Genomic DNA, 26,737 nt, shown 5'->3' with positions numbered 1-26,737 from the left:
GACAAAGACAGTAAACAGGATAAGGCAAAAACAAATGCGAGATTAGAACCTACACACATAAGCACTCAGACTCAATATGACTGAGTCTGTGCTAAACATGTGCTAAATGCTGCTTCAAGGCTCCAAAACCCAGAGGTTTTCTTGAGCCACAGAACTCACAGATAAACCTGCTGCAGAAAAGGCGGGAAACAAGATCCACATTTAGCTTCCACCGATACATTCATCAGACCTGTTTAGTCTAAACTGCCAAAATGACGGTTCTGTCTATCATCACACACCCTGTAGTTTGGAGTTAACGGCATGGTGAGCGAATGTCTTCATGTAGGTACAGGGAGAAAACAATATAATAAAAGGACTGGCAGACGCTGCCTTCGCTCTTTTTCTTTCTGTCCATTCTGTCTTTTTATTCCGGTCTGACTCGGTTACAGCATCACCTATTATTACGCAGGATCTCTGAGCCCCGCGATGAATGAGCTACATTCAAACTCACACATGCGTGAAAAAGGCCCCTTCCATCTTAGTTTCATCTAATGTTGTAATCCACACACACACACACACACACACACACACACACACACACACACACACACACACACACACACACACTTCCAACACCCTCCACACTTCTGCTATTCTCCTCTTTGATCTAATGTCAGAGAGCTCCTGTGTGTTTTAAAATGTGTGGCCCTGTGTGAGAGAAACTCCTTGTAGTATTTTTTTCTTCTTCTACGTTTACCTCCAGTAAACGCGTTCTCTGTGTCATACACACGTTTACCCACAAGTCAAATGTCACTGTGAGGTACGTAAACCCTTCCTGAGTGATTGTTTTGGGTCGCAGATCTTGGGTCATGGAAAAACATTGCTAAATATGTCAATAATAAAATACAAGTAACCATAAAATAATACATAGCACAGCAAAATAACTAGGCTTATCAACTTAAAAGGGAGGTGAAAATGTCGCACACTTAAAGTGTTTAAATGACAGTAGGTGGTGACAAGTGTTGTTCAGATTCGTTCAAAAAACCTGATTCATTTGAGTGGTGATGCAAAAAAAAAAAATGTAATAATTTAAAAAAATAAAAAAATATATTTGTATAATATATCATACAGTATACATGTAATATATAAATAATTGATGTAATAATACATATAAAATGTACATCTATATTACATACAATCTATATTAATATCTAAAAGGTACATGTAAAAATATGTGTACATTTAAAAATGTACAAAAATATATAAATATATATAATTTAAATAATAATTACAATTATACAAAAATAAAAAATAAAATGATACTGTTAAATACTTTTAGTTGCCAGTTGACGTTTATTGTAAAATCTTGGTTCTTAAAAAGGAAGTATTAAAACGATAAAAGCAATAAAAAATATAAAAACTCAATCTGACCATAAGTTGCTTACATATTTCATATAAAGCTTAAAAATGCCCTTCCAATATCCCCAGTATATGTGATCAATGCCTTACAAGACACTCTCAGTTCATATAGTTCATTAACTACCGGGGCAACCTGCTCATTTGTGCATGTGCCTATGCATGTGTGTGTCTGAGGCTGCGTAGCTGCTCTGAGGCTCATGGCTGGTGTCAGACAGGGTCTGAAGAGGGTTTGGACTGTGAGAGGACGTAGAGATGTTGCGTCTCGGTGAGGGGGGATATTGCATTGTTGTTGAATTATGCATGGCCTCTGGAAGCGCGGGCCGACGCCTGGCCGTTGTCTTATGAGAGCTGACGGAGTGTCACTTTACATCATCAACGCCCCGGTACCGGAGCCTGGGACGGGCCGCCTGCCCGCCTCACGCGCAGATGAGAGGAGACGAGGCCCTGCCTGCCTGCCATGCCGAACAATGGTCTACCGTCAGTGGCACTCTCATTGACAGAATGATCTGGAAAGACACCAGCCATCCCACCAGTCTTAATGATGTCTCAACCCCCACCCCTTCCTGCCAAGACAACAAAAATACACAGGACAAGAAAAAAAAACAATGCTGGAAAACAACGCTGTGTAATGTCGAGCAATGGCATGTTCTACTGTGTGTCTCTGTGGCGGATATGTAGCGCCTTCGCGTTGAATGAATTAAGCTAAGATGAAACACTTTCATGAACTGTTTTGACAAATAAGGTGACACCTCGGGTGAGAAGTTTTCAAAGTGACAGACGCGGCGATATTCTTCATCCTGCAATAAACCTCAGAGAACAACGGCAATCTGCGATTAATGAGTTTAATGCGAACCGCTTCGTTTAATGACTTCGCGACACCGTTATATCTGGAAATTCAGCAGATACTGCAGGTCTGGAGATGAGCCTTGCGTAGGCACCAGCGATCTTCAAGGGGAAGTTAAAGTGAGCCGTGGGCGTAGACGTTTTAACGTGCTCATCTTCTCGGCATCCGTCAGCGGCGGTCTCCTCTCACCTTAGTGATTGACAGGGCAAGGACGGGGACACGTACAGCCAATTCTGACTTGTTCTGCTCGTGCAGATGTTGATTACAGGGCCGTTTTTACACGCGGTTTTGATTTCCTAGCATTTTATCAGGAACGAACCGTGTCCCTAAGGCCCCCAAAAATCTTGTCCTACAGATGGTTCATTTAATAGGCAACAACACTTCCTGATAAAGGTACATTCACACACACACAACTGTCATTTGTAACACGTCCTTATTGGAAACAGCTGCTCATTTTCACAAGCTTTCTGACGGCCACTGTTATAGACATTGTACATATTTTTTGAGACTATTGTGTTATTTGGAGTGCTATTTCATGTTAATTTAGGCAGTTGATTACTTTTGTGTGTGCAGATTCTTAATCAATCAGTCTTTGTGTATTTAAGCTAACCGCTAACATAATAATACCCTGATCCAAATGGCCAGATTTTGGGTTTTTAAGCCTTTTCCTCTTCCCCTAGCCACACGGACAATTCTACAAACCGTGAATAAAACACCAACAATCAACCACCAGCAGGAACTTTAAAACTTTATGTACCCTGCGATCGCTGTGCTCCCAGAAGAGCAGCATGGCGGTGTGAAGCTTTGGCAGACGCGGTGTTTTCAGAAACAGACGTAAAAGTGTTTTCCAGCTCCCTTTTCGCTGACTTAATGGCCCCTGATAAATCAGTCAAAACCCAGGCCTGCGTCATTAAACGTAGCATGAGCCGGCTACAGAACAAAAACAAACATGGCAGCCAGGGCGAGAGACATTTAAACGCCTTTAAACGGCCCTCAGGGGCACCAGGGGGCAGAGCAAATAGCTAAACCTCAGTCCTCGCCACACACGCTAATGCTGACCTCCACAGGAAAGAGCAGGAGATGGGTCAATTTTCACAACATGGACTCTGTCCTTCCCCTCTGAGGACAGTGAGAAGCTTTGGAGGAAGACCCCAGCCTCTCAGAGGTAGGAGATCTACGCCTGGATTTCTATGAATGAGAGTAAAAGTGTCATGAGAGAGAGAGAGAGAGAGAGAGAGAGAGAGAGAGAGAGAGAGAGAGAGAGAGAGAGAGAGAGAGAGAGAGAGAGAGAGAGAGAGAGAGAGAGAGAGAGAGAGAGAGAGAGAGAGAGAGAGAGAGAGAGAGAGAGAGAGAGAGAGAGACAGACCACCATGACTGTGATTTTGGTCATACCAAGCTTTGACATGACGGGTCACATTTAATATTTCTTACTGTGCTCTAATCAGATTTTTATGTGGAAAATGAGATGCAGTCCAGACTGCAGTCCAGACTTTTGTTGCTCTAAAATTGCTCTAAACAAAACTCTTGTTTAGAGCAATATATAAAATGCATTACCATTCTGATACACTGACTTGTAAACAGCCCTGTATAATTTACTCTTCCTCTTCTTCTCCTGAATCATTTTCTGTTTCAAACATATATGGCTGATTTAAACACATTTTTTCCACTTGCCATTGTGCAGCGTTAACGACAGTTGACCGAGTGCATCAGCTAGTCCAAGCTAACTAACACACACACACACACACTAACACACACACTTTGTTAGTCACAAACTAACAGGTCAAAAAGACAAGAAGATGCCTTCAGTTCAGTTGCTTTCACATGCAAAAATGTTCAATTTGGAGCAAAGGATTGAGATAAAGGACAGAGCCCACCATCCCAGGAAGTGCCTCAGCTTTTCCATGATTACACAGAAGAGAGAGTAAAGACAGCCTGGACAATATGCCAGTTTCTCCTGCCTGATCCTGCGCTGAGAACTTTGACACCAAACTGCCTCAAATTAAAAGTGAAGCCGCTCTGTAGATGTGCTCGGCCGTCTCCCCTGGTTTCACTAAACACTTATGATATTACTCGCAGAAATTACATAAATGTTGCCAAATGTGAGAGAAAGATCTTAAAGGGATAGTTCACACATAAATGAAAATTATGTCATCATTTACTCATATGCCGTTGCAAATTCACAACTTACTTTTTTCTAAAGACGACAAAAAAGATGATTTTAGGCAGGTTGTTTACACTGCTTACACGGATTTATTTTAAAATAAATCAAACATAATAAAATAAAATAAAATAATTAAATTAAATTAAATTAAATTAAATTAAATTAAATTAAATTAAATTAAATTAAATTAAATTAAATTAAATTAAATTAAATTATTTATTTTTATGTTATAAGTGTTATAACTTAATAAATTAAATTAAATTAAATAAATAAAAAACACAAAAGATGATGTAAGGCAGATTTTACACTGCTCTTTTAAAATAAATAAAATATAAAAAATATAAAAAATAAAATAGACCACAAAAGACAATGTTAGGCAGATTTTACACTGCTCTTTTAAAATAAATAAAATATTTAAAAAATGAATAAATTAATAATAATAAAAAAATTAAAAAAAATATAAAAACACAGCTCTTTTTTTTATAATAGAATAAAATAAACATAATCAAATAAATACACTGTCCTATCATAATGAAGCCAAAAATCACCAAAAATAAATCTTTACAAAATATATATATATGTATATATATATATATATATATATATATATATATATATATATATATATATATATATATATATATATATATATATATATATATATATATAAAATAAATACACAGCCCTATAAACGACTTATCATTCTTGCAGCTTGAGAACTTCTAGTCCTGTTCTCTTTCAAATGGCTGCATGAACATTAAACGTTGAGACACCAAACGTCTCTTTTTGCGTTCCACAGAAAAAAGAAAATCCTGGAACTTTGGAATAACCTACGTGTGAGTAAATGAACTATTCCCTTATATATACGTCCCTCCTGTGTTTCACTCTTCCTCTTTTGCTCCCAAATTCATAATCAGAAAATGAAGAATTCTAAAAAAATAAATTAAAAAAATTCAATACTTTAGGACAACTGGGTTATGTATAAGCATACAAGTGAAGAAAAACATCTGAAAGACTTCATGCCGAATATAAAGCTGGTGAGGAAAAAGTTTTGAAAACAGCCGTCTTTGAATGTGCTAGTTTTGGCACGGGCAGACCAGGCCTGCAAGGGTCTGGACAGCATCAATCATAACCTGCTTTGAGTTCCTTCATTATGCCTTCTCTACATACGCAGCTCACAGACACAAGGGAGAGGTTTTGTTTTTGTGAGTGTGTACGCGTGACGGAATAAAGGACAGAAAGAAACTGAGATTGAGAAGCACAGCAAAATAAGGACGCGATAAACAGAAGTATTACCTGCGAAAGGTTAATGGTGGCCATCGTTGCCTCCTGCACTTTGACATTTTGTGCAATGCATCCGTTTAAAATGTTTCTAAACATCATGAAGCTACACAAAAGATCAAATCTTGACATAAGCCAGACTTTCGATAGCTGCCTACTGATGCATCTAAACCACAAAAGTAAAGTCTACAGCAGTTACATAATGTAAAAAAGTCAAAAGTTGAATGAGTGTTTTTGCTTTTACAAGGAACTGATCAAGCTTCATATCTAACAGAGGAGCCGCCCTTTTTGTAAAAGAGCCATTTATGTAGTGCAATCATTGCTAGCATGTTTATTCAACTCCTAGCACTGAAAGTTCAATTACGTTGCGACTTACCAAAATGTTTTCCTGCTGAAATATTGAACAGATCCCAGACCAGGCTGGGAACAGGGGGGTGGTGTGTCTCATCCAGCAAGTTATGGGCTAATTCAACAGCTCGATATCCAAGAAAATCATTAAGAAACCTGAAAAATGAAGAAAAAAAAATGTCAGTATCAAGTGGCTTTAATATACTGCCAATTTACTGTGGCTTATTTGAATTTTTGAGAAGATCACGCTATAAGCAAAAAAAATAATCTCCCAATGCATTTTTACTGTATGTTTCTGTTTTACTGCAATTAGGATGATGCATAACGTACTGAATGTAAATAGTAATGTGAACAAAATGCTGGAATTATCCAACCTCTCAATTAATTCCTGTATGTGTACACAAACCCCTGTGCCCTGCGGTCCTCCTGTGTAAAATGACCCTCATTTGGGCTCTGTGTTTGGAGACTGCAGTAATCAATCAAACATGATTAGGTTAAATGACATAAGAAGGCGATGCTTGAGCTGGGCCGTGTGGCGACTTACTTCCATGCCATGGTTACCAGCCTCCTCCGTAATTAAGAATGTGTCTATTGTGCCCCAAAGCTGTGCAATTAAGACAAGCATTTAAGGAGCCGAACCTTTCTAATAAATGCTTGCTCATAATGACAATGCAGCAGCAAGTTCTGGATTGCAGTGCTTTAGAACCCTAAGGATTCTGGTCAGGAACCGTGGCCTAGCAGTTAAAGTGCATGCTCAGACATATTGTGACGCTTGTGTTTGCAACATTTGAATGATCTTTAAAAAAATGGGAGGGAAACCGATTATAAACTCTCTCAGCTAGCTTCATGGATATTAAATAGCTGTTCGGCGACTGAACTGACCAATTTTATTTTATCATGGAGGGTCATCATGATTAATAGATAAGGACTTAAAAAATCATATCACTCACTAGCCATTACTTTTTGATGAGATGTTTTACACACCAAAAACAGAATATTTCTGCCTAATTTCCCAGTTTAAAAAATGTAATCCTTGAAGATAATTTGTTTGAGAAGCAACACTGCTGCAAAACACTTTTAGAAAATATGAACTACATTTCAAAAGTTGAAATACATTTCAAAAGTAAGGACATTATTTTTTATTTATTTTTTTATTTTAAAGAAATTAATACATTTATTCAGCAAGGATGCATTAAATTGATCAAAAGTGACCGTAACAACATTTAGAATGTTGCAAAATATTTCAAATGTACACTCTTCTTTTGAACTGTCTATTCATCAAAGACCTTAGAGTTTACATTTACATTTATGCATTTTGGCAGACGCTTTTATCCAAAGCGACTTACATTGCATTCAATGTACACATTTTTACATCATTGTCAGTTCTTGGGTTATAGAGTTATGGAAACTAGATACGTTTCTAGTTTCAACAATATTTCTTCTTCATTTTTTAACACAATAAGCATCAGATCTTTGAAAAGTGACCCACATTTGGTTTTTGACCATTAAAAATGGGTAAAATCCAACAGTTTGGACATCGAGTCACATTGGGATCCCCATATCTATGAGAACAATATAGGACCTTAAAAATTAAGATTACAAAATTAAGAATGAGAATCTAGAAGAAGATTAGAGTTACAGGTGCACAAACTTGGAAAAAGACTTCTATGCAAATATATTGATCGAAAAAAGAAAAAAAAAACTTACATACTTAGTTTCAATTTTTTTTTTCCTCCAGATAGTCCATCTTTAAAAGAAAAAAAAGTATCTGTAAGCAAAGTCACCTACATTCTTTATTTTGACCACTGAAAATGTTTACAATTTAACAATTTAGGAGCCACACTGAATTTAGGAGAATGTCTGGAAATTAACCTAATTGGGCCTTAACAATTCTGATTTAAAAGATAAGTTGGTTAAGATTCAGAATATAAAAGAATATTAAGATATCTTTAAAACTTCTTGAGGTACGTGCATTCAAACTTCAGGCAAAAAACACAAGACGTGTTTTTTTCCCCATTTTTGAACATTCACCATTGGCATATAATGCAACAAAGATTGCTAAAATCAACAGATTTTACTAACAGACCTACCAATCTCTGTGTAAAAATAAAAAAATGATGCTGTCAATCATGCTGATCTTTCTAAATTAATGTTTGTCCACCTGTAATCTAGCTCCAAATCTCAGCTGAAAATCATCATATTGACCCCCTCTACAAAATAGTAGATTACTCAGTAAATATACAGCCAGTGCATTTAATATTGGGCTTGTTTCTTCATTTATGTATTTCTTTCAGCAGAAAAAAAAGATAAAAATCAAAATCTGTAGCCATGGAATGACCCATTAACATTTTTAAATGTAGCTCTTATTTTTAGATTAAAATATATTTTTCCTAGAGAACAAGTTTTAAAAACAATAATTATATTTGCGTGTGTGTGTGTGTGTGTGTGTGTGTGTGTGTGTGTGTGTGTGTGTGTGTGTGTGTGTGTGTGTGTGTGTGTGTGTGTGTGTGTGTGTACAACTGAGTATAACCACTAAAATATTCTATTATTTCTATGACTTTACCAGCCCTGGAAATCACAATTGTAAAATTTGCTGATATTTCCAGGCTTTCTGTGGCTGTGGGAGCCTTAAGGGTTTGGTTAATGAATAAAAGAGAAAGAGTTGCAGTTCGAAAGAAAATGTTTGTGTGGAAAAAGAAAGTGAAAGTGTCAGAACCCCCAAACACACAGTTGCCATCTTCAGATTCAGTCATTTTGACAAACACACACACACACACACACACACACACACACACACACACACACAACAAATACATACATGCGCACACAGTAAGGAGGAGCAAAAATGTGAACAGGAAAAGAAATAATGACAAGGATGAAGAGTAGAAGGAAACAACGAGGAGTGAAGTAGATACAGAAAAAGAGAGAGATGGGCCAGAGTTCAGAGAATTGAGGAGGCGAGTTGTCGTCAGTATGACTGAGTTTGTGAGTGAGACAGAGCTGTTCTCCGCGTCTGCTGCCGTGACGGAGGGTGATATAGATTAATGAGCAGGCTGAGGGTTCCCGCACACAACCGTCAGCACAGCGCCGGCCTTCATAGAGACTCGGCAGCGATGCACGGCACACAAACACTCCGTAAGTGACTGCAGCGCTACAGCACAGTCTTTACAACAGAGAGGCCTGGACTCCGCTGCTGTTGCAATGCTGTGAAACTATAGCATCAATCTTGACGGATCCGATGGGTATTACATCACATGCTAACAGGAGCTCTAAAATCTGACTGGATGAGTTGTTGTGATTGTACACCTGTGACTGCACATTAGTTGCATTCTATATTATGCAATGTTGCTTGGCAACCATACGCGGCCTACAGTTAGGCTAATGAGCTATATTATTAAGCGGAAGAAATGTTTATTAGTGGTTCTGCATTCTGGTGGCAAGTTTTGCACTTGCAAGCATGCATTTTATTTTATTTTTCCACAATCGTACCTATCCAGGTGTACAATTTACTTAGAAAGACATTAAATAAAATGTGAAATTTTGACGTTGACCAACTGAAAAAGTATTTTCAGTATTTTAGTGTGACAGTTATGTGACATGTTCTTACATGTTACAAAGTACTATAGGAATAACAGCAAATAATGCATAGTTACAAGTAACTAACCATAACCCATAGTAAGTGAAGTTCATAATTATTACGGAGTATGGTGACACTTTATTTTACAGTGTCCTTGTTACATACGTTACATGTTTTTACCATAGTAATAACAGTAAATACCTGATAATTATTAATAATAGATGTAATTATTTAAAATTGCTGTCTATTCTCACATAATCGAAGCTGCCATTTTATAAAAGCAATAAGTAACTCAAAGGAAAAGATAACTGAAAAATGTAAATGAAATTCAGTGGTCCAGTGTTGTTATGGATACCATTGACTTTCATTGTATGGACATAAATAGTTTAACATTCTTCAGAATAACTTCTTTAGTGTTCCACCAAAGAAGAAAAGTCCAAAAGGGTTGGAACAAGATGAAGAGTAAATAATGATCAAATATTCATTTTGGGGTGAGGTATCCCTTAAGGTTATTCACTACAGTGATTTTATCATGGTTAGGAAGTTTTGGGGCCTACAAGACCCCATAGCCATTGTAAAATCACTACAACACACAATATTGTGTGATTGATTGCTTTAATTTATCATGTAAAAGTAAAAATGACTTCAAGGACTGTATTATATTGAAAAACAGTAGACCTGTAGGCCCTGGTTAGAGTCTCGTCTCCTGATCTGATAGGCTACAGTTGGAGTGTCAGAGCCGGTTAGTGAAATCCTGTGGATCAGATCAATATCGCGCTGGTTAAGAGAAGGGAGAGGCTCTTAGTGGCTGTCATTTTCAGGCCTGTGGCTTGTGTGTTTGTCAGTGTCAAATCAGCAGCTCTGCTATATCTGCCCCTGCAGGGCCAAACACAATCACAGCAAAAAAAGATCTTAAAAACAGCATTGGGCAATATTACTTTTAAAAAGAAAAATGATACGATATTGGGATATTGATTATAAAAAGAAAATGATTACGTTACATTGGTACCTATTTTGGAATACACATAAAGTTACTTTTTAAAGTTACAGCTGACTGATTCTCCACAGTAGAAGTGGACTGAGACTCCAGTGAAAGGAGTAAACATCGCTAGTATACAATAACATAAAAAAATAGTGAAAATATTTTATTGCAGCACAAGTGCATGTACAAATATATTTAAACAGACATCACACTCACGCCGAAACAAAACATCATGTACCTGTGTCACATTTTTCACAAAATGTTTTGCCAAATATCTCAGGTGTGATGGATAAAACTGTATGTCACTGATAGATATGATACACATAGTCTCAGCCTCAGACGTCAAGGAAACACTTCAGGAGTTTCACAGTCGTCACCTGATTGGTTGAATTCTACAGGATGTCCACGAGATGTGTGTGATGCGTTATTTAACGGTCCGTCTGGAAACAAACGGCGTGACTACCACTCCCTCGTGGAAGAAGAACGCTGTTGTGTTTACAACTGTGACAATAAACACTTAATAGATCGACTAAACGCTGGATTTTCAAAAGTATGTGAAGTTGGCGGCTCCATTGTTGCAGTAAACTTGAACAACATTCTTTAATTAATCATTTATAGATGCAACACAGATGCTAGATGATAGATTTCTGTTATTGCAGGGACTTTACATTTTTATGCCCCTAAACATGATGTGGAACAAAACTAACTGTGACTGGTTGCATTACATGTCAGTCAAAAAAAAAAAAAAAAAAAAAAAAATATATATATATATATATATATATATATATATATATATATATATATATATATATATATATATATATATATATATATATATATGGCATAAGTAAATTTGACAGGGAAATAAAACATGATTAATGTAAATCTATGTATATAAATATATTATTTTACCAGTACAAATACACACAATGTACAAACCTAGTTTAAAAAAATGGGACACTGTACAAATTGTACATAAAAACAGAATGCATTGTTTTTACATTTTGAACATGATATTATGATATTATGCACTGTATGATGATAACTTCAAAGTTCTCTGAGAAACTAATTTCTGATATTGCTCCACTATTTTTCACTCCAGCATTGGAGGTATTGGTGATCCTCTGCCCATCTTGACTTCCGAGACACTGCCACTATGAGAGGCACTTTTTATACTCATTCATGTTGCCAATTGACCTAATAAAGTGCAAATTGGTCCTCCAGCTGTTCATTATATATACATTTAACCTTTCTGGCCTCTTATTGCTACCTGTCCTAACTTTTTTGGACTGTGTAGCTCTCATGAAATCCAAAATGAGCCAATATTTGGCATGACATTTCAAAATGTCTCACTTTTAACATTTGATGTTATCTATATTTTATTTTATTTGTGAATAAAATATAAGTTTATGAGATTTGTAAAAAATTATTGCATCCCTTTTTTATTCACAATTTGCACAGTGTCCCAACTTTTTTGGAATCGGGTGTGTATGTATTTGTATATAAATAAATATATCAAAATAATTTATGTAAAAGTCTTCACTGACACTTTTTAGTTCTTGCTGAATAATAAATAATAATAAAAAACTAACCACAAACTTTTAAGGTAGTGTATATTTAATGAGTGTATTACTTTTCCTGTTACTTGGGAAATTGATAAACAAAAAATGATGATCAGAACAAAAACACATTTTCTGTACTTCCTGTAAGTCATAAGAGCATACGGACGAAATATGAATGGCACTTTCATTTCCACATGATACCTTGTATCTAACAAAGATAAAGTTTAATAACATCTAATAATAGTTCATTTTATGTGTTACTCCATAAAAAATAACCAATGTCTTCTATGTATGATGGCAACATTCAAGATTATTGCCCTGCATGTGGTCCATCGCCAGACCGCTCTCAACCGTTTTGTGTTTACAAGCTCTTTTGATGATTAGCGCCTCTGTTTACAGTGTTCGCGTTTTATGTGTGCTGTCTCGTAAAACAACATGAGTGGCTGAAGCCCTGGCTCATTTATTAACACGTCCCCAATGACAACAGTCGCCCATGTCACATTCGCTTCAGCTGAAACAACTCCCATTTCTGCTTTTAATTAGCGTATAGCATGCTATACGGGCCCTGCTAATGTTTAGAGCATGGGTGAACATGGCCGTGCTTAAGAAAGCATTTACCAGGGCTCATCATCGTTATTGCGCATTGATAATTAATGTATAATGAATTTAAAAATTGCCCCCTTGGTTATGAATGCTGGTGTACTGGAGCGAGTGCAAAAACAGTTTGATCAATGTCTTATTTTATGTAAACATATTAAATTTTTCTCTACTGCTAACTAAGGTAATATGAAAAGAATATTGAGGCCACAGAGACAGTGTTTGCCGTGGGCGCAACGAGATTTTTCAGCTTAGAGCTGGAGAGGTCATAAAATCCACCATGCAAGAAGGACAAACGTGATTTTGACTGGTCTTCCTGTTGGACTAAAGGGTAAAACAGTAATTCCACAAAACAGGTGCCATTTGCCACACTCACAAATGTGTGTAAAGAAAAAAAAAACTTGGTAAATGATCATTAATGAATAGCTGATGCCAATTTTTTTTTTTTTATTCCTCCTTGTGTGTTTAGATATAATATTTGTATATATTTGCATTTATTTCTTTATTATTGGTATGTCTATTTTAAATATAGTTTTACAATTATCATAATTATAACCCTGCATATATTAACATTAACAAAGCTTGAGATGCAATTTTTTAATACTTAAAAACATTATTTGTCTAATAGCATGTTCGAGATTGTACCTCAAATGGCTTTTAAAATCACCTTATCAAACTGGAAAAGCGCCTGTTTCACAGAATGACCCTGAAAGACATAATTTCTCTCAGTCTCGCTCTGATGGAAAAACTCATGAAAAGACAATTGTCATCACTATTTTATCTGAAAAAAAGCTGAGCCATCAGTAATATTGAAGATCCTGAATTAATATGATATTCCTCTCACCCCCAATCATAATTTCCCCACCTATCATTTCGGTGTTCCGAGTCCATTTCCCAGTGTCTGGGAGTCGAGTCTTTCATCCCAGGTGGAGGTTTAATTCACGAAGAGATGAGAAATATTAAAACGGAGCAGGCGTCTTCCTGTCAGTCAGCCCTCTGCCTTGCTTCGCCCGAGAGCTCCGTGCCGAGGCACTGACGGGAGGCAGTCCATTTGATCTGCGGCTTTCAAAGGAAAAGAGCAAAGAGTGGCCATCAGAAATCATTTATCTCTCCACAGGAGACTCACGGATTCTGTGACAGCCACCAATCATATGCGGCTTAATTCAATATCTGCTCTGTTAATCTTTTTCTTTACAATATCGCTCCGATCCCTCTGATGAGCTTTTGTCTGCCTGAGCAAAAACTTTGAAAACAGTTGTAGACATCACTTTATTTTGATGGTCCCTTTAACACATTCTGTTAAATGATTATAAGTAACATCTACTAACTCTCAATAGAGTGCTAGTAGAATATTAATAGACTGGTAGAGTTAGGGTTGCAAACTAACATATATAGTCAGTAGAATGTCTGTTAGATGACATCATAATAAAGTGTCAGCAGATATTAAGCAGTCTATTAAAGGGGTGATGAATTGAGAAATCAACTTTCTCTTGAGATTTTGATTTATAAAAGTCATGGTAATATAAAAATATCCAGTAACACTTTATTTTAAGGTTCAGTTATTAACTAGTTGCATATTAGCATGCATATTACTAGGATATTAGCTGTTTATTAGCACTTATAAAGCACATATTAACTCCTTATTCTCCATGACCTTATTCTACATCCCTTAATCCTACCCAATACCTAAACTTAAATGCTACAAAAACTACCTTACTAACTATTAATAAGCAGTAAATTAGGAATTTATTGAGGCAAAAGTCTTAGTTAATAGTGAATATGTGTTCCCCATACTAAAGTGTTACCAAATATCCTGTATGTTTTAGAGCTGAAAACGTCCTTGTTAGTTAAAGAAAAGCTTTTATAGACACCAGGCCCAGAAAACGATCGTGCGTTTCATCCTTAAATCATTGCGCGACGAAAACACCACCTCTACAGCGGGTCTAATTCAGTAGCCTCACCCACCGACTCATGGAGCTGCGAAGAAGATAGCAAGCTATTGCGCTATTCCTGGTTGTGGAAGAACAGTCGCTGCATAAGCTTCCTTCGGATCCTAATATTAGGAATGTGTGGTTAAACTTTATTTTCAATGAAGTTCCTGCTGACATAGAGAACACATGTTCACTTTATCTCACTGCAGAATCGTTTGTAAACAAATCTCAGGTCTAGCTGGATTTGTAGACATTCAAGATGAAAACACAATGTTGTTTCTTCTATATTATGTGAGTAAAATGTAAAACAATATATATATATATATATATATATATATATATATATATATATATATATATGTAATAGAATTGCATTGTTACAGATCGTTTTGCTTGCGTGTCTAACAGAACATACCTTTAGCACGCTGGACTCAGACATGTATGGGCCAGGGCTCGCAAAGCCCAACGTCCCGAGGCTATGTGTTTTCCAGACGGGCTAACCAAAACGGAAGCCCGTCGGCAGGCCGATGAATCTCATAATATTCCTTTCTTGTCCTGCGGTGTTCTCTCTCTCTCTTTCTTGACTTGACATTTGAACATGTGTGTGTGCGCGCGGTTCACGCTTATATTGACCAATCGGCGGACCATGTAATACAAAAATAATAGTTAAATCAATCGCAGGTGGATGAGAAATAAATCATTGTGTTTGTTTGATAAAAACATTTAATCCGGTTGCCGCTTTCAAAACAATCCCTCCCTCATCATGTGAACTGAACTGAACAGGAGAGCTGAAGCTCATTAAATATGCAAATCTTACCCAATCCTAGCCGTGGGCGTATACTTCCAAGTCTCCAGTGCAGTACACCCATCAAAACCCAGCGTTTTGGAGAGAGTTTTAAAACCAGTGTAGAAAATAGTAAATTACTTATGATGTTTTTGAATGTAAAAACCAAACAAACATCATTAGTTGACTTTAGACATAAGTAGACATAAGATACCTCATGACACCTTTAATACTCTAATGAGAGATAGTAGTTGCAAAGTAATGTATACAGCACAGAATGTTCAAAAGAGGCCCTTTTTTCTTGATTGAAAAAATAACATGATCAATAAGTCATGACAACATACAACGATCAGGCATAACATTATGACTCTCCTAATATTGTGTTAGTCCCCTTTTTGCTGCCAAACAGCCCTGACCCGCCAAAGCATGGACTCCACTAGACCCCTGAAGGTGTGCTGTGGTATCTGGCACCAAGATGCAAGCAGAAGATCCTTTAAGGAGGGGCCTCTGGTCCCACAGATGCTCGATTGGATTGAGATCTGGGGAATTTAGAGGCCAAATCAACACCTCAAACTCGTTGTGCTCCTCAAACCATTCCTAAACCATTTTTTTGCTTTGTGGCAGAATGCATTATCCTGCTGAAAGAAGTCACAGCAACCAGGGAATACCGTTTCCATGAAAGTGTGTACATGGTCTGCAACAATGCTTAGGTAGGTGGTACGTGTCAAATTAACATCCACATGAATGGCAGCAGAAAATTTCCCAAAGCATCACACTGCCTCCACCGGTTTGCCTTCTTCCCATTGTGCATTCTGGTGCCATGTGTTCCAGTATTAACTTCTTGAGCAATTTGAGCTATAGTAGCTCATCTGTTTGATCGGACCACACAGCCAAGTTAATTGTACTTAAAAGTTTAAGGCAGCAAGTTTTATTTAAAGAAAGAATATCGCAACTTCCACCTCAAGCTGACTTTAATTACAAAAAGGAAGCAAATTCTTCCATTCTGTTTGATACTGATCATTAATCAAAAAAGAACACACATCAAAAGGGAAAAGGGCTCATTTATGATGACTGTAAATGACAAAACCAATTTATTGCCATCACACAAAAAATACCACACATGGCAGAAACCAGAGATAAAGTTAACAAAAGAAATCTTCTCAATACACAGCCCAACGTGAAACAAAACAGACATCATAATAGTTACCTTAGCGAGGGCTGCCTTGTCTCATTACTGCGTTACAAACAGTGACATCTCTATCAAGCCTTCTTCCATTTCCACTTGACTGCCTGGAAAGAAGAAGGAGCTCGGCTCTAACATCAGCAATTAAAGGCTGATCACAAAATCACCTTGGTTTCCATTCAGGAGGGCTTAATTAGCTCACTGTACTGTTTTCTCCTTCCTCACAAAGAATCAACACGCTGCCCGCCTCAAGTGTGGTTTTTGACTTCGCTTAAGAGCTGCCATATTGCTGGAGTGTTAGATGTCGTTAATTGCTGGCCATGAAAAGCTAGCAAGCCTAAAAGGCTTCATAAAATGCATTATAAATGCAATGACACACACACACATATCGTTCTACAGGAAGCAAGCCTATATTAATTGTCTTCAGAAGCTCTATATACAGATGTCTCATTTTATAGAGACATAACAGCAGAGAGAAAGAGTTCTTCTGCCAGGCTATATGCTGGATGACCTGTGCTTTGCAGGAGGAGGAATTGTCTCAGGGGATCTAGTGTTGTAGTTTAGCCTGCTGAGAGACAGGCTACAGACCTGAATCATAGTCGTGCTCTGGGTTGCAATTATAGCAGAAGAAGAGAGGAACAGAGAAAAATGAAGGTGGCTTCAAGCATAGCTGCTATTAGAGTGGCCCAACGGACCGGCAGATAACACATACAGGCACATACACACATACAAATCTAAACACACCAATGCAAACCCTCCTCGGGACAACCACGCAAGGACACAAACAAACACACAACTGTTGGCCCTAGGCATCTATTGTATTGTATTCTCCTTCTCTATGATAAATGAAGCTGAGGCAATTCATAAGAAACCAAAGAATAAACGATCACTCTCTCTTATCACCTTGCCAGCCACAATAAAGCTTCCCAGCCCAACTATAGTTCAAACGGATGAAAGCAGAATTAGTTTTGTTTTCGCTACGCTCATCACAGGCTGTTGTTTGGGTCTGCAAGCTGGCAGAAAGTTGTGCAATGAGAGCGTAACTACACCCTTGACAAGAATGTTACTTTGAAAAGTAGTACTTCTGCTCACTAAGCATAATTACAGTTTCATGGAATTTAAAAAGTAACATTTTAGACACGTTTGAGTTACTTTTTGTAAGTACTTAAAGGTTCAATGTGAAGTATTTATGTGGATCTATTGACAGAAATGCAATATAATATACATAACTATGTTTTCAGTTGAGTATAAAGACCTTACATAATGTACTGTTATGTTTTTATTACCTAACTTTTCTATCTCCATACCCAGTGAACACCATTTTGCGGCATCATGTTTCTACAGTAGCCTTAAATGGACAAACTTCTCTAAAGAGTGCTAGTCACTCTCTGCTCTCTCCTATGATGGCATTTATGTCCTGTGTCGGCCACTGCAGCTTCTCTTTGTGCTTCGAAAGGGAGGGGTGAGCATTGGGTGATGCCGTTAAAATTCATATACTCCACCTATAAATTAAATAAATTCATAATAAAATAATATTATACATCCACAATTATAATACATTTATTTTTAATATAATTAAAATCAATAATTATTTTTATTATTTTATTTATTATTATTATTTTATATTCTATGACACTATATCATTTATATTTTATAATTATATATTATCAGTTATGATATTAACATTTTATTATAAATTATTATTAATAATAATAATTGCATAATAAAATAGGATAAGAGATTATTTTAACATTAAAACATTTTTACACATCATCTTTGTGTGACAAGTAACACGATTCCACAATTTTGTGCTGAGACGCTGCCATGTGTAAACAATTCTGGAAATAATTTAGCACGGTCTGGAAAATACTGTAGCTGCTAAGGTTCCAATATTCAACACATTTATTGGACATCATGATGCCTTTCAAAAGGCTGACTTACAAAAATTCCCCCAACATTCTTTCAGCGTCTGTCATTTAACCTTGTCATAAAAAGTTTTGCCAATCTCAATCCAAACTAGTTTAACAGTGTTCCGCCCTCCGGCCCAAAGATTATCATTTGAATCCATGTGTTTCCATTAACTATCAGTTAGAGGGAGCAAACTTGTGTCTTCATTAAGGTTCAGTAGTTACTAGGCTCATTGTTAAAGTTAACAGGCTCCCTTGACGCGACTGCCTTATAAACAGGTGCTCCCTCAGGCCTGCTTAAAATCGGAGAATGATAATGGCTTTGAGAGCTGGGAGACGTAATTGAAGCAAGTTTATCCCATAAGAATTAAGGGAACCATATCCAAAATAACTCTGTTCCTGAAGGACACACAAACACAGTGGGGAGAAGAAAAATATCCAGTGCGACACTATTGTGATTAACTGAAGCAAAACGCACAATCACTGGCTGAATTTTACGAGCAGCTGAGTGCTCGCTGACTACGTGAAATAAAATCAGTGCCATAATAATGACATCGTCCATTCACAGACAAAAGTAGTATTTAAAAAAAATATATATAAATATAAAAATAAATTGATCCTTTTTACCTAATAATCGGGTAAAAAATTTGGGAAGCTGTCCTCAAAACACATATACACTGCATTATATGCATATAAATAATATATATAAAGCAAACATTGAGCAATAAATTAATAAACAAACTTGTTGACACGTCTTTTTTACAGTATCAAAAATCACTAGGGGTGTAACGATATATCGTAAAACGATGTATGGCGATATAAAAATGTGCCAAAATGTATCATTGGTGGAAACATTATGATTCGCGATGTCTAATCCAAACCCAAGTCTTTTGAAGTGACATGATGGCTTATGATGAACAGATCTACAACGACGCTCATACTGTAGTAAACACGGACATTCAGATGATTGCGTAACAGACCAGAACAACACGAGAGTGAGAAAATGCAGAATTAAAGGTGTCATGAACTGGCTTTTTTATTTTTTTATACTGTTGTCTGAGGTCAACTAATGACGTTGTGTGGTTTTTACATTCAAAAACATCATAACTAATAAGTAATAGACTGTTTTCTACACTGGTTTTGAGGCTCTCTCCAAAACGCTGGGTTCTGATGGGGGTGCCACACTAGAGACCAGGAAGCAAATGCCCACGACTAGGATTTGAGAAGATTTGCATATTAAATGAGCTTCATGTCACGTTATAACTAAAGAAAACTGAGGTGAAGACTCATGTGCACAAGAATTATAATTGATTATGACAAAATAAAACATAAACACAAAACAAAACCCATAAGGGGCAAAATACATAAACTGAAGACATGCCAACACAGGGAGCCGTAGAAAAGACATACAACGATCGGACCAAGACTGACAAACACAAGGAGCTGATAAAGAGAAGAAATCAAAAGGGACTCAGGGAACACAGGATAATAACACTAATCAGATAACAAGGGGGAGGGATCTAACAATGACACGAGCACATGCTCAACATAACAAAACCCACATGTGCACACAAGACAGGACAGGCATGTGACACTTCAGCTCCGCTGTCAGTTCAGTGACATGAGAGAGGAGAGAATGTGGAAGAATCGGCAACCAGAATGATTATCTCGATCACAGGGTTTGTAAACGTCTTTATCAAACAAACACAATTTTTTATTTCTCTTCGACCTGCTATTGATTGGACTATTATTTTTATATTACACATAGCCCGCAAGATCGGACGATATAAGCGCGAACCGTGCGCACACACATACACGTTCGAACAAGAACCGAATATTATGAGATTCATCGGCCTGCCGGCCTTTGTGAACCCTGGCCCATACGTGTCTGAGTCCAGCTTACTAAAGGTATGTTTCTGTTAGACACGTACACATAAGCAAAACGATCTATAGCAATGCAATACTATCACATATCAAAACACGTTTTATTCACATGTGTGTGTGTTGCACCATTCCTGTCGGATTCATATCTAGCATCGACTGGAGATTTGTTTACAAACGATCCCGCAGTGAAATGAAGTGAATATGTCTTCCCCACGTGAGCTGGAACTTCATTAAAGGGGGGGTGAAATGCTGTTTCATGCATACTGAGCTTTTTACACTGTTAAAGACTTGGATTCCCATCCTAAACATAGACAAAATTTCAAAAAATAAGTTGGACGTTTGATGGAGTATTTCTGTTTTAAAAATACTCCTTCCGGTTTCTCACAAGTTTCGGAGAGTTTTTTTCTGGGTGCGCTTCGCCTGCAACAATGCCGTTCCCTAGTGAAAGTGGTCTCTTTCAGCAGGATAATGCACCCTGCCACACTGAACACACGGATCAGGAATGGTTTGAGAAGCATGATAAAGAGTTCAAGGTGTTGCCCTGGCCTCCAAATCCAATTGAAGCACTATATATTCCATGTGTATCTTTATTCTATTTTATTTATATGTGCTACTCCTTGTAAATGATTTATTTGTTGTTATTTTATTACTAACATTTTACTTGTCTTTTTTGTTGTGATGTCACACTACACACTGTGATCGATTTTTTTTTTCTGAAATCAAGATTAATCGCATATATATATATATATATATATATATATATATATATATTTTTTTTTTTTTTTTTTTTTTAATTTAATTCTGTCATTAATTACTCACATTCATACCATGCCGTTCCAAACCAGCAACATCTTCAGAACACAAATTATGATATTTTTTATGAAATCCGAGAGCTTTATGACCCCACATAGACTGCAACGTTATTGCCACTTTCAAGGCCCAGATATGTAGTAAAGACATTGTTAAAATAGTCCATGTGACTCCAGTGGTTCAACCTTAATTTTATGAAGCCACAAGAATACTTTTGTGGAATAAAAAGATAATGACTTGAATCAACAATTTCTTCTCTTCCATGTCAGTCTCCAACACTGTTCACATAGTCAACACAGTGCAGCGCTTCCAGGTTCTAATTCCAGGTTCAACGCATGCCATGGAGCTGGCCAATCAGTGGCCAGTACAGAGCTGCCATTCTGATGTAGAACAGGGGAGCGCTGCATTGTGCTAGTAAAGATTTGAGTCTTGTCACACTTGAATGGTTTAATAGCACTTGAATGAATTTAAAAGGTGATCATGTACTGCAGCGCAGCCAAAGGATGACAGAAAAAAAACATGCTGCATTCATTGCGTTAAATATTTTACACGTTAATTTTGAAAGCAGTAGTTTTTGTGAATTCATTTTTGAAATATTTGAAATCAGGCTTGAGCTTAAGGATTTTTTCCAAAATGAAATTCAGGCCCTGAAATAATGTCTAAAATTGGAGCATCCCTATAAATAATTATACATGATAAAAAAGAAGGCTTCAAATAGATCAGTATCTGTGATCTGTACACCAAAAAAAGTACCTATTTATAATTAAGATCAAATAAAAACAAGAGATGTCTATGGAAAGACCTCATTTAGATTTAAAAACTGTTTGCAATAACAACTTTACGAGTCTCCAGTCCTTGCGATGAGCATTGACATGTAAGTGTTTCACTCCGTAAATAACATAATTGTCATTTCTATAAACCGAGAATGTAAAAGTCGTTGCATGTCAGTTGCATATCAGGGTGAAGGCACTAAAAATATTAATTGGTTTAGCTAAGTTCCCAAGCCATGACTGGTCTTTAAGCATGCAGTTAAGATTAGTTACTGTCTTTTAAACTGATGACAGAAAAAGAAACAAAAATTACATTTGAAACGCTTTTGAATTTGCTTTCCTCTTTTCTTTGTTTGGATGGAATTGCAGCCGCTAATTAGAGTTGAAAAAGTGTGTTTCTGAGTTTGAAAAATCAGTGAAGTGAGGAGAGGAAGACACAAGGAGGCCATTTGCATTTCTCTCTGCCTCAGCATGTCACAACAAGGTCAGCAGTGGGCTCTGTCACTAAGCCGGTGATTAAAACATTCTAAACAAACGTTTTTTGTTTTTACCGAACTTTTTTAAAAAGGGATAAAATGACTCCTTGAATATTCTTTTCCCAGAACTTAACTAAAATGTCCATTCGCCCCTGAGTAAATGGTTCTAAATGAGTCGACTTTAGCAACTAGTTTGAAATTACACAGTATGGGTACACAGTTCATAAACATTCAATGAAGAAAAGCTGTTAATTATCCATGCAAAATTCATGCATATTTAAACACAAGTACCATAAGCCTGCACAAAATATCAAAGGAATGAAAGAAAATGAGGAGGAATAAGATGGGAGAGAGAAAAAGAAAAAGGAGACACTGTAATAAATTAAAAAGTCACTTCAGCAAAAAGTGCAGGGGAAACACTTTTCCGCAAGTGTCAATAACATAAATATCACTAGGTTTCTGAATATCTTAAGATTGACAAGAGCATTTCTGGTCACAGGAAACCCCTTGTTTGTACAATCAAAACAATATTATTCTGGCTCAGCTGATTTAATTGCTGATTGGTCCGTTTAAATGAGATTAAAATGAATGCAAGCAGATTAATGAGAATGCCGGTCACATGATCAGGCTGTCTGGTGCCCATGTAAAATTTCCCCACATGGATGTAGCCCAACCAGCTGGGGCCCCACACAGCCTTGGGCTAACAAAATGTTAATTGGGCTTCAAATATGCTATTTTATTTGCCACGATCTGTATATATCATTTACCATCAGTGGAGAAACAAAAGCCTCTTTGACCCAGGCGTTCAGGCCAGTTGATTGGATGAGACCATTGCTGTTTTCACAGTTTCCTTACACATCATTTTTATTCATTCATTCACCAGCCACTTGACACATCAATTAAAGACAATAATCACATAATAATCTTAATGATTTTAAAATTAAAATGCCGCCCGCCTTGGTATGAAAAGCGGCACAGGAAGTGGCATGGCCATTGAAGTGTATTCAAATAAACACAAATTTACATCTAACGTGAGCTCAGAGACCCAGTGAAGCAGAACTGCAAAGCAATTAAATAATACCCAGTGTTCAGTAAATACACATAACAGTAGCTGACACTCCAAAATTTATCACAACAACATTTTGATGGGGGGGAAAACATTTTATTTTGTATATGACATCAAATATTTTCTTTATTTTGTTCTATGTCTAGTAATAGGAAAAGGCGCTAATATTTTGTTTATCATTTTAAATGTTTGTTTTTTTTTTAACTCAAAAGCAAAAATGCACATTAATGGACATTAATTCTTTTATTGTTCTCACACAATGGAGCCTGTTCGAAGAATGTTACAAAAAAGTGTATTCATGGTCATTGTGTCATGGATATAACAATATATTTTGTAAATGAAAATTTAAATATGTATATTATATTATATTATTTTATATATTATATTAAAATTATATTAATAGTACTGCATTATTTAAAATATGCTTTGATGAGTACATGGTCAAATAGTGGAATTTCTAAACATTTCATAACGAACTAAAATGTGAATTCAAAACTTGAATTACTGTGTCAAAAAATAGGTGCAATTTTGCAACCATTAAGGTTTTTTCACCTTTTACCCTATTTTGTAGGGTTATATTTACCCTAAACTAAATTAATAACTTAAGTCATTTCCTAAAGTCAAGTTTAAGAGTGAAAAAATAATAATAAATAATACATCATATAATATATCAATGCTTGGGTCTACTATACGGGGGTTAAATATGGCTTCATTCCCAATAAAAACAATCAGATCCATTCGTTTAACACTAAAATACTAACGTTTGGCATCTGAATGGGCCGAACAGGTTTTAAGGCTTGAGGCAGGCGCGTTCTGAAGACGCAGCGCAGATAAATGTGTCTGATATTAGTAATCCAACGTTTCAGCGAGGGATTGATCTGTCTGTGCTCCAGGACCTGCCGGACCTCGCTCTAAACTTAAGCTCAATTGTACTGGAGCAAAAATATTGTGTGACGTCCATCAAGCTGACAGTAATGCACCGAAATGGCCCATAAACAGCTCCAACTTTCCATCTCCCTACGACAACCTATGGGGATTATTGCTGTACATTAAGACTTAAAAATGCGTGGCGAATTCCATTAATCCATCTCATTGCATAAAATTTCCATTTGATTTCCAATGTGGAATTTTAGATGAACAGGAGAGGGCCGAGAAACCCTCATTACTTCATATTCAATCAATCAGTCAGCTGCAAAAGCATCACAGCAAGCGTCTGGGCACACAGTGAGGGGCTTCAGTCTGATTATGGAGATGGACGTCGGATCATTAGAACAATGGCTGCGTGCGTGTTTGTCCGTGGTCATTCCTGAGGATGTCATTGCTTCATTATTATTGACATGCTGCATTACTTAGCCACTGCGAGTGTCCCTCTGACAGGCGTAATGCTCATAAACTATGCCTGAGTGGACCACCCCAAGATCAGAAAAATGTTAGCGGGTGTAAACATTGACATCGGCTGGCTTTTTAATTCTGAGTGCACACACACACACACGTGTGAGTGTGTGTGCGCGCGCTCCATTGTGCAGCCAGATGAATCCCGGACCACCATATCATGCTAGATGATGCCCATTTAAATCTATTTTCCAGCTAGCCATTCGGAAATTGAATTTGAAAGTTGTAAATGTGGCAATTTGCTAAATATCCCGAAATGATCTATCAACAAAGAACTGAGACGCTATAAAGTGCTAGAAGGTGATAATGGATAGCAGAGGACAAAACGGCATCCGCGTGGGCTACGATGCACCTTGCCGTGTCTCCTCTTGATTTTTGTCATCAAGCCCTTTCTTTATCAGCGGTTTCAAATGCGATTGTCACACTAGAGGGATCTCAGGAAAAGGAAGTGCCACACCGGTCAAAGTTTTTCAATTTCACTGCCAATTTCCTGCGTAATTACAGCTGCTTTTGATGGTCTTTTAACGGCATGGACCTGATTCTGCCTCTCAGCGGTGGGCTATGGGATGATCACACATACACACACATTGCTATCAACTCCTGTGGTGGCCCCCCAGGTGGGGGTCAATGAACTAGTGCTAATGTTGCACTGCAGAGAGGTAGCAGGCAAGATGGCCGCTGGGATATGCTAACTGAGATGGGCCGACACTGATTGTCCTGTGCTTCAAACACTCTAAAACAGCATTTCCCAACCTTTTTCTTGGCTTATGTACCCTCACGGGCCCATCAGTAAGACTCAAGCACCCCTTTAATCAGTAATACTTTAGTTATGAACACAATTACAGAGATCTACCTCCTTTCCATCTAAAATGACCATATTACATGTACACAAGTAATGTGTCTTCATATATGTGACCCTGGACCACAAAACTAGCTATAAATAGGGTTGCGTACCAAACTCTGTACTTTTAAGGGCGCTGAACGAATTACGTTGGTACTACCGAGTAGTACCCATTCACGTTAAATCAATTGGCACCAAATTTCGGTACATGAAAAAAAACATCTGGTGATATAGACTAGTGTCTATTAATACTAAAGCATAAAAAAGACTATTTAAATACAAATCCTACATGTTCTAGGTGAATGAAAGGCATAGACGTGCGGTTTAATTTACCTCACACACACACACTAAATCGCGCGTGCGTCACGTTTTCATCTCTGCCATCTTATACGAGGACAGGAATGCATGAACTTCATCTCCAGAGCAGCTCTGAGAGTCACCTCATAAGCATTTTACCGTTTCATTTGAGAAAAACTACCGTCATATCATAAACACACAGAAACTCAAAGGTCTTCACTGCAACCCATCAAAATAAAAGTTTGTACAGTAGAATTTAGATACATCAATGCAATAACAATACTAACCCTAATGTAATAATAATATATTATTAAAACTTTACTTAAGTAATAAAAAAAAAAAGTTTAATATTAACAGTAAGCTCAGTTGTGCAGCACTTTGTTTGAAAAAAAAGTTTGTTTAATTAAATTAAAAGATAATTCAAATTAATGTTTTATGTCTTCATTTGATTACCAGAAAATATCCAACACAGAATTTTTGAGGACTCTTAAAAAGTATATGGTTGTTTTTTAATTCTTGCACATGCATCGTGGTGCTTCATGAGTTCACGTCAGAGGTCCAGATGGAAGATAAGAACATGTTGAATAAAGTCACCATTTTGATTTTTCTCGTCTTTTCATAAAATTATTGTAGAGCCACTGTAGTG

The 26,737-nt window shown here is 36.9% G+C and overlaps 1 protein-coding gene across 2 annotated transcripts in view; it reads right to left on the bottom strand.

Moving 5' to 3' along the window:
- tshz1 (teashirt zinc finger homeobox 1) overlaps positions 1–26,737 on the bottom strand; it is a 237,971-nt gene that overhangs the window by 170,326 nt on the left and 40,908 nt on the right. Inside the window, exons 1-2 of one of the 2 annotated variants that reach the window (XM_067426622.1) lie at positions 13,616–13,656; positions 6,061–6,188 (exon numbers count right to left, since the gene is read on the bottom strand). In XM_067426622.1, coding sequence (XP_067282723.1) covers positions 6,061–6,188; positions 13,616–13,641 — 154 coding nt within the window. In that variant the 5' untranslated portion in view covers positions 13,642–13,656. Of the gene's footprint in view, positions 1–6,060; positions 6,189–13,615; positions 13,657–26,737 lie in introns of those variants that run through there. The other variant, XR_010899410.1, reaches the window with a different exon arrangement.

The sequence above is a fragment of the Pseudorasbora parva genome, chromosome 19 (assembly GCF_024679245.1).
Source record: "Pseudorasbora parva isolate DD20220531a chromosome 19, ASM2467924v1, whole genome shotgun sequence".
NCBI classification, from domain to species: Eukaryota; Metazoa; Chordata; class Actinopteri; order Cypriniformes; family Gobionidae; genus Pseudorasbora; species Pseudorasbora parva.
This window is presented reverse-complemented; position numbering and strand designations above follow the sequence as displayed.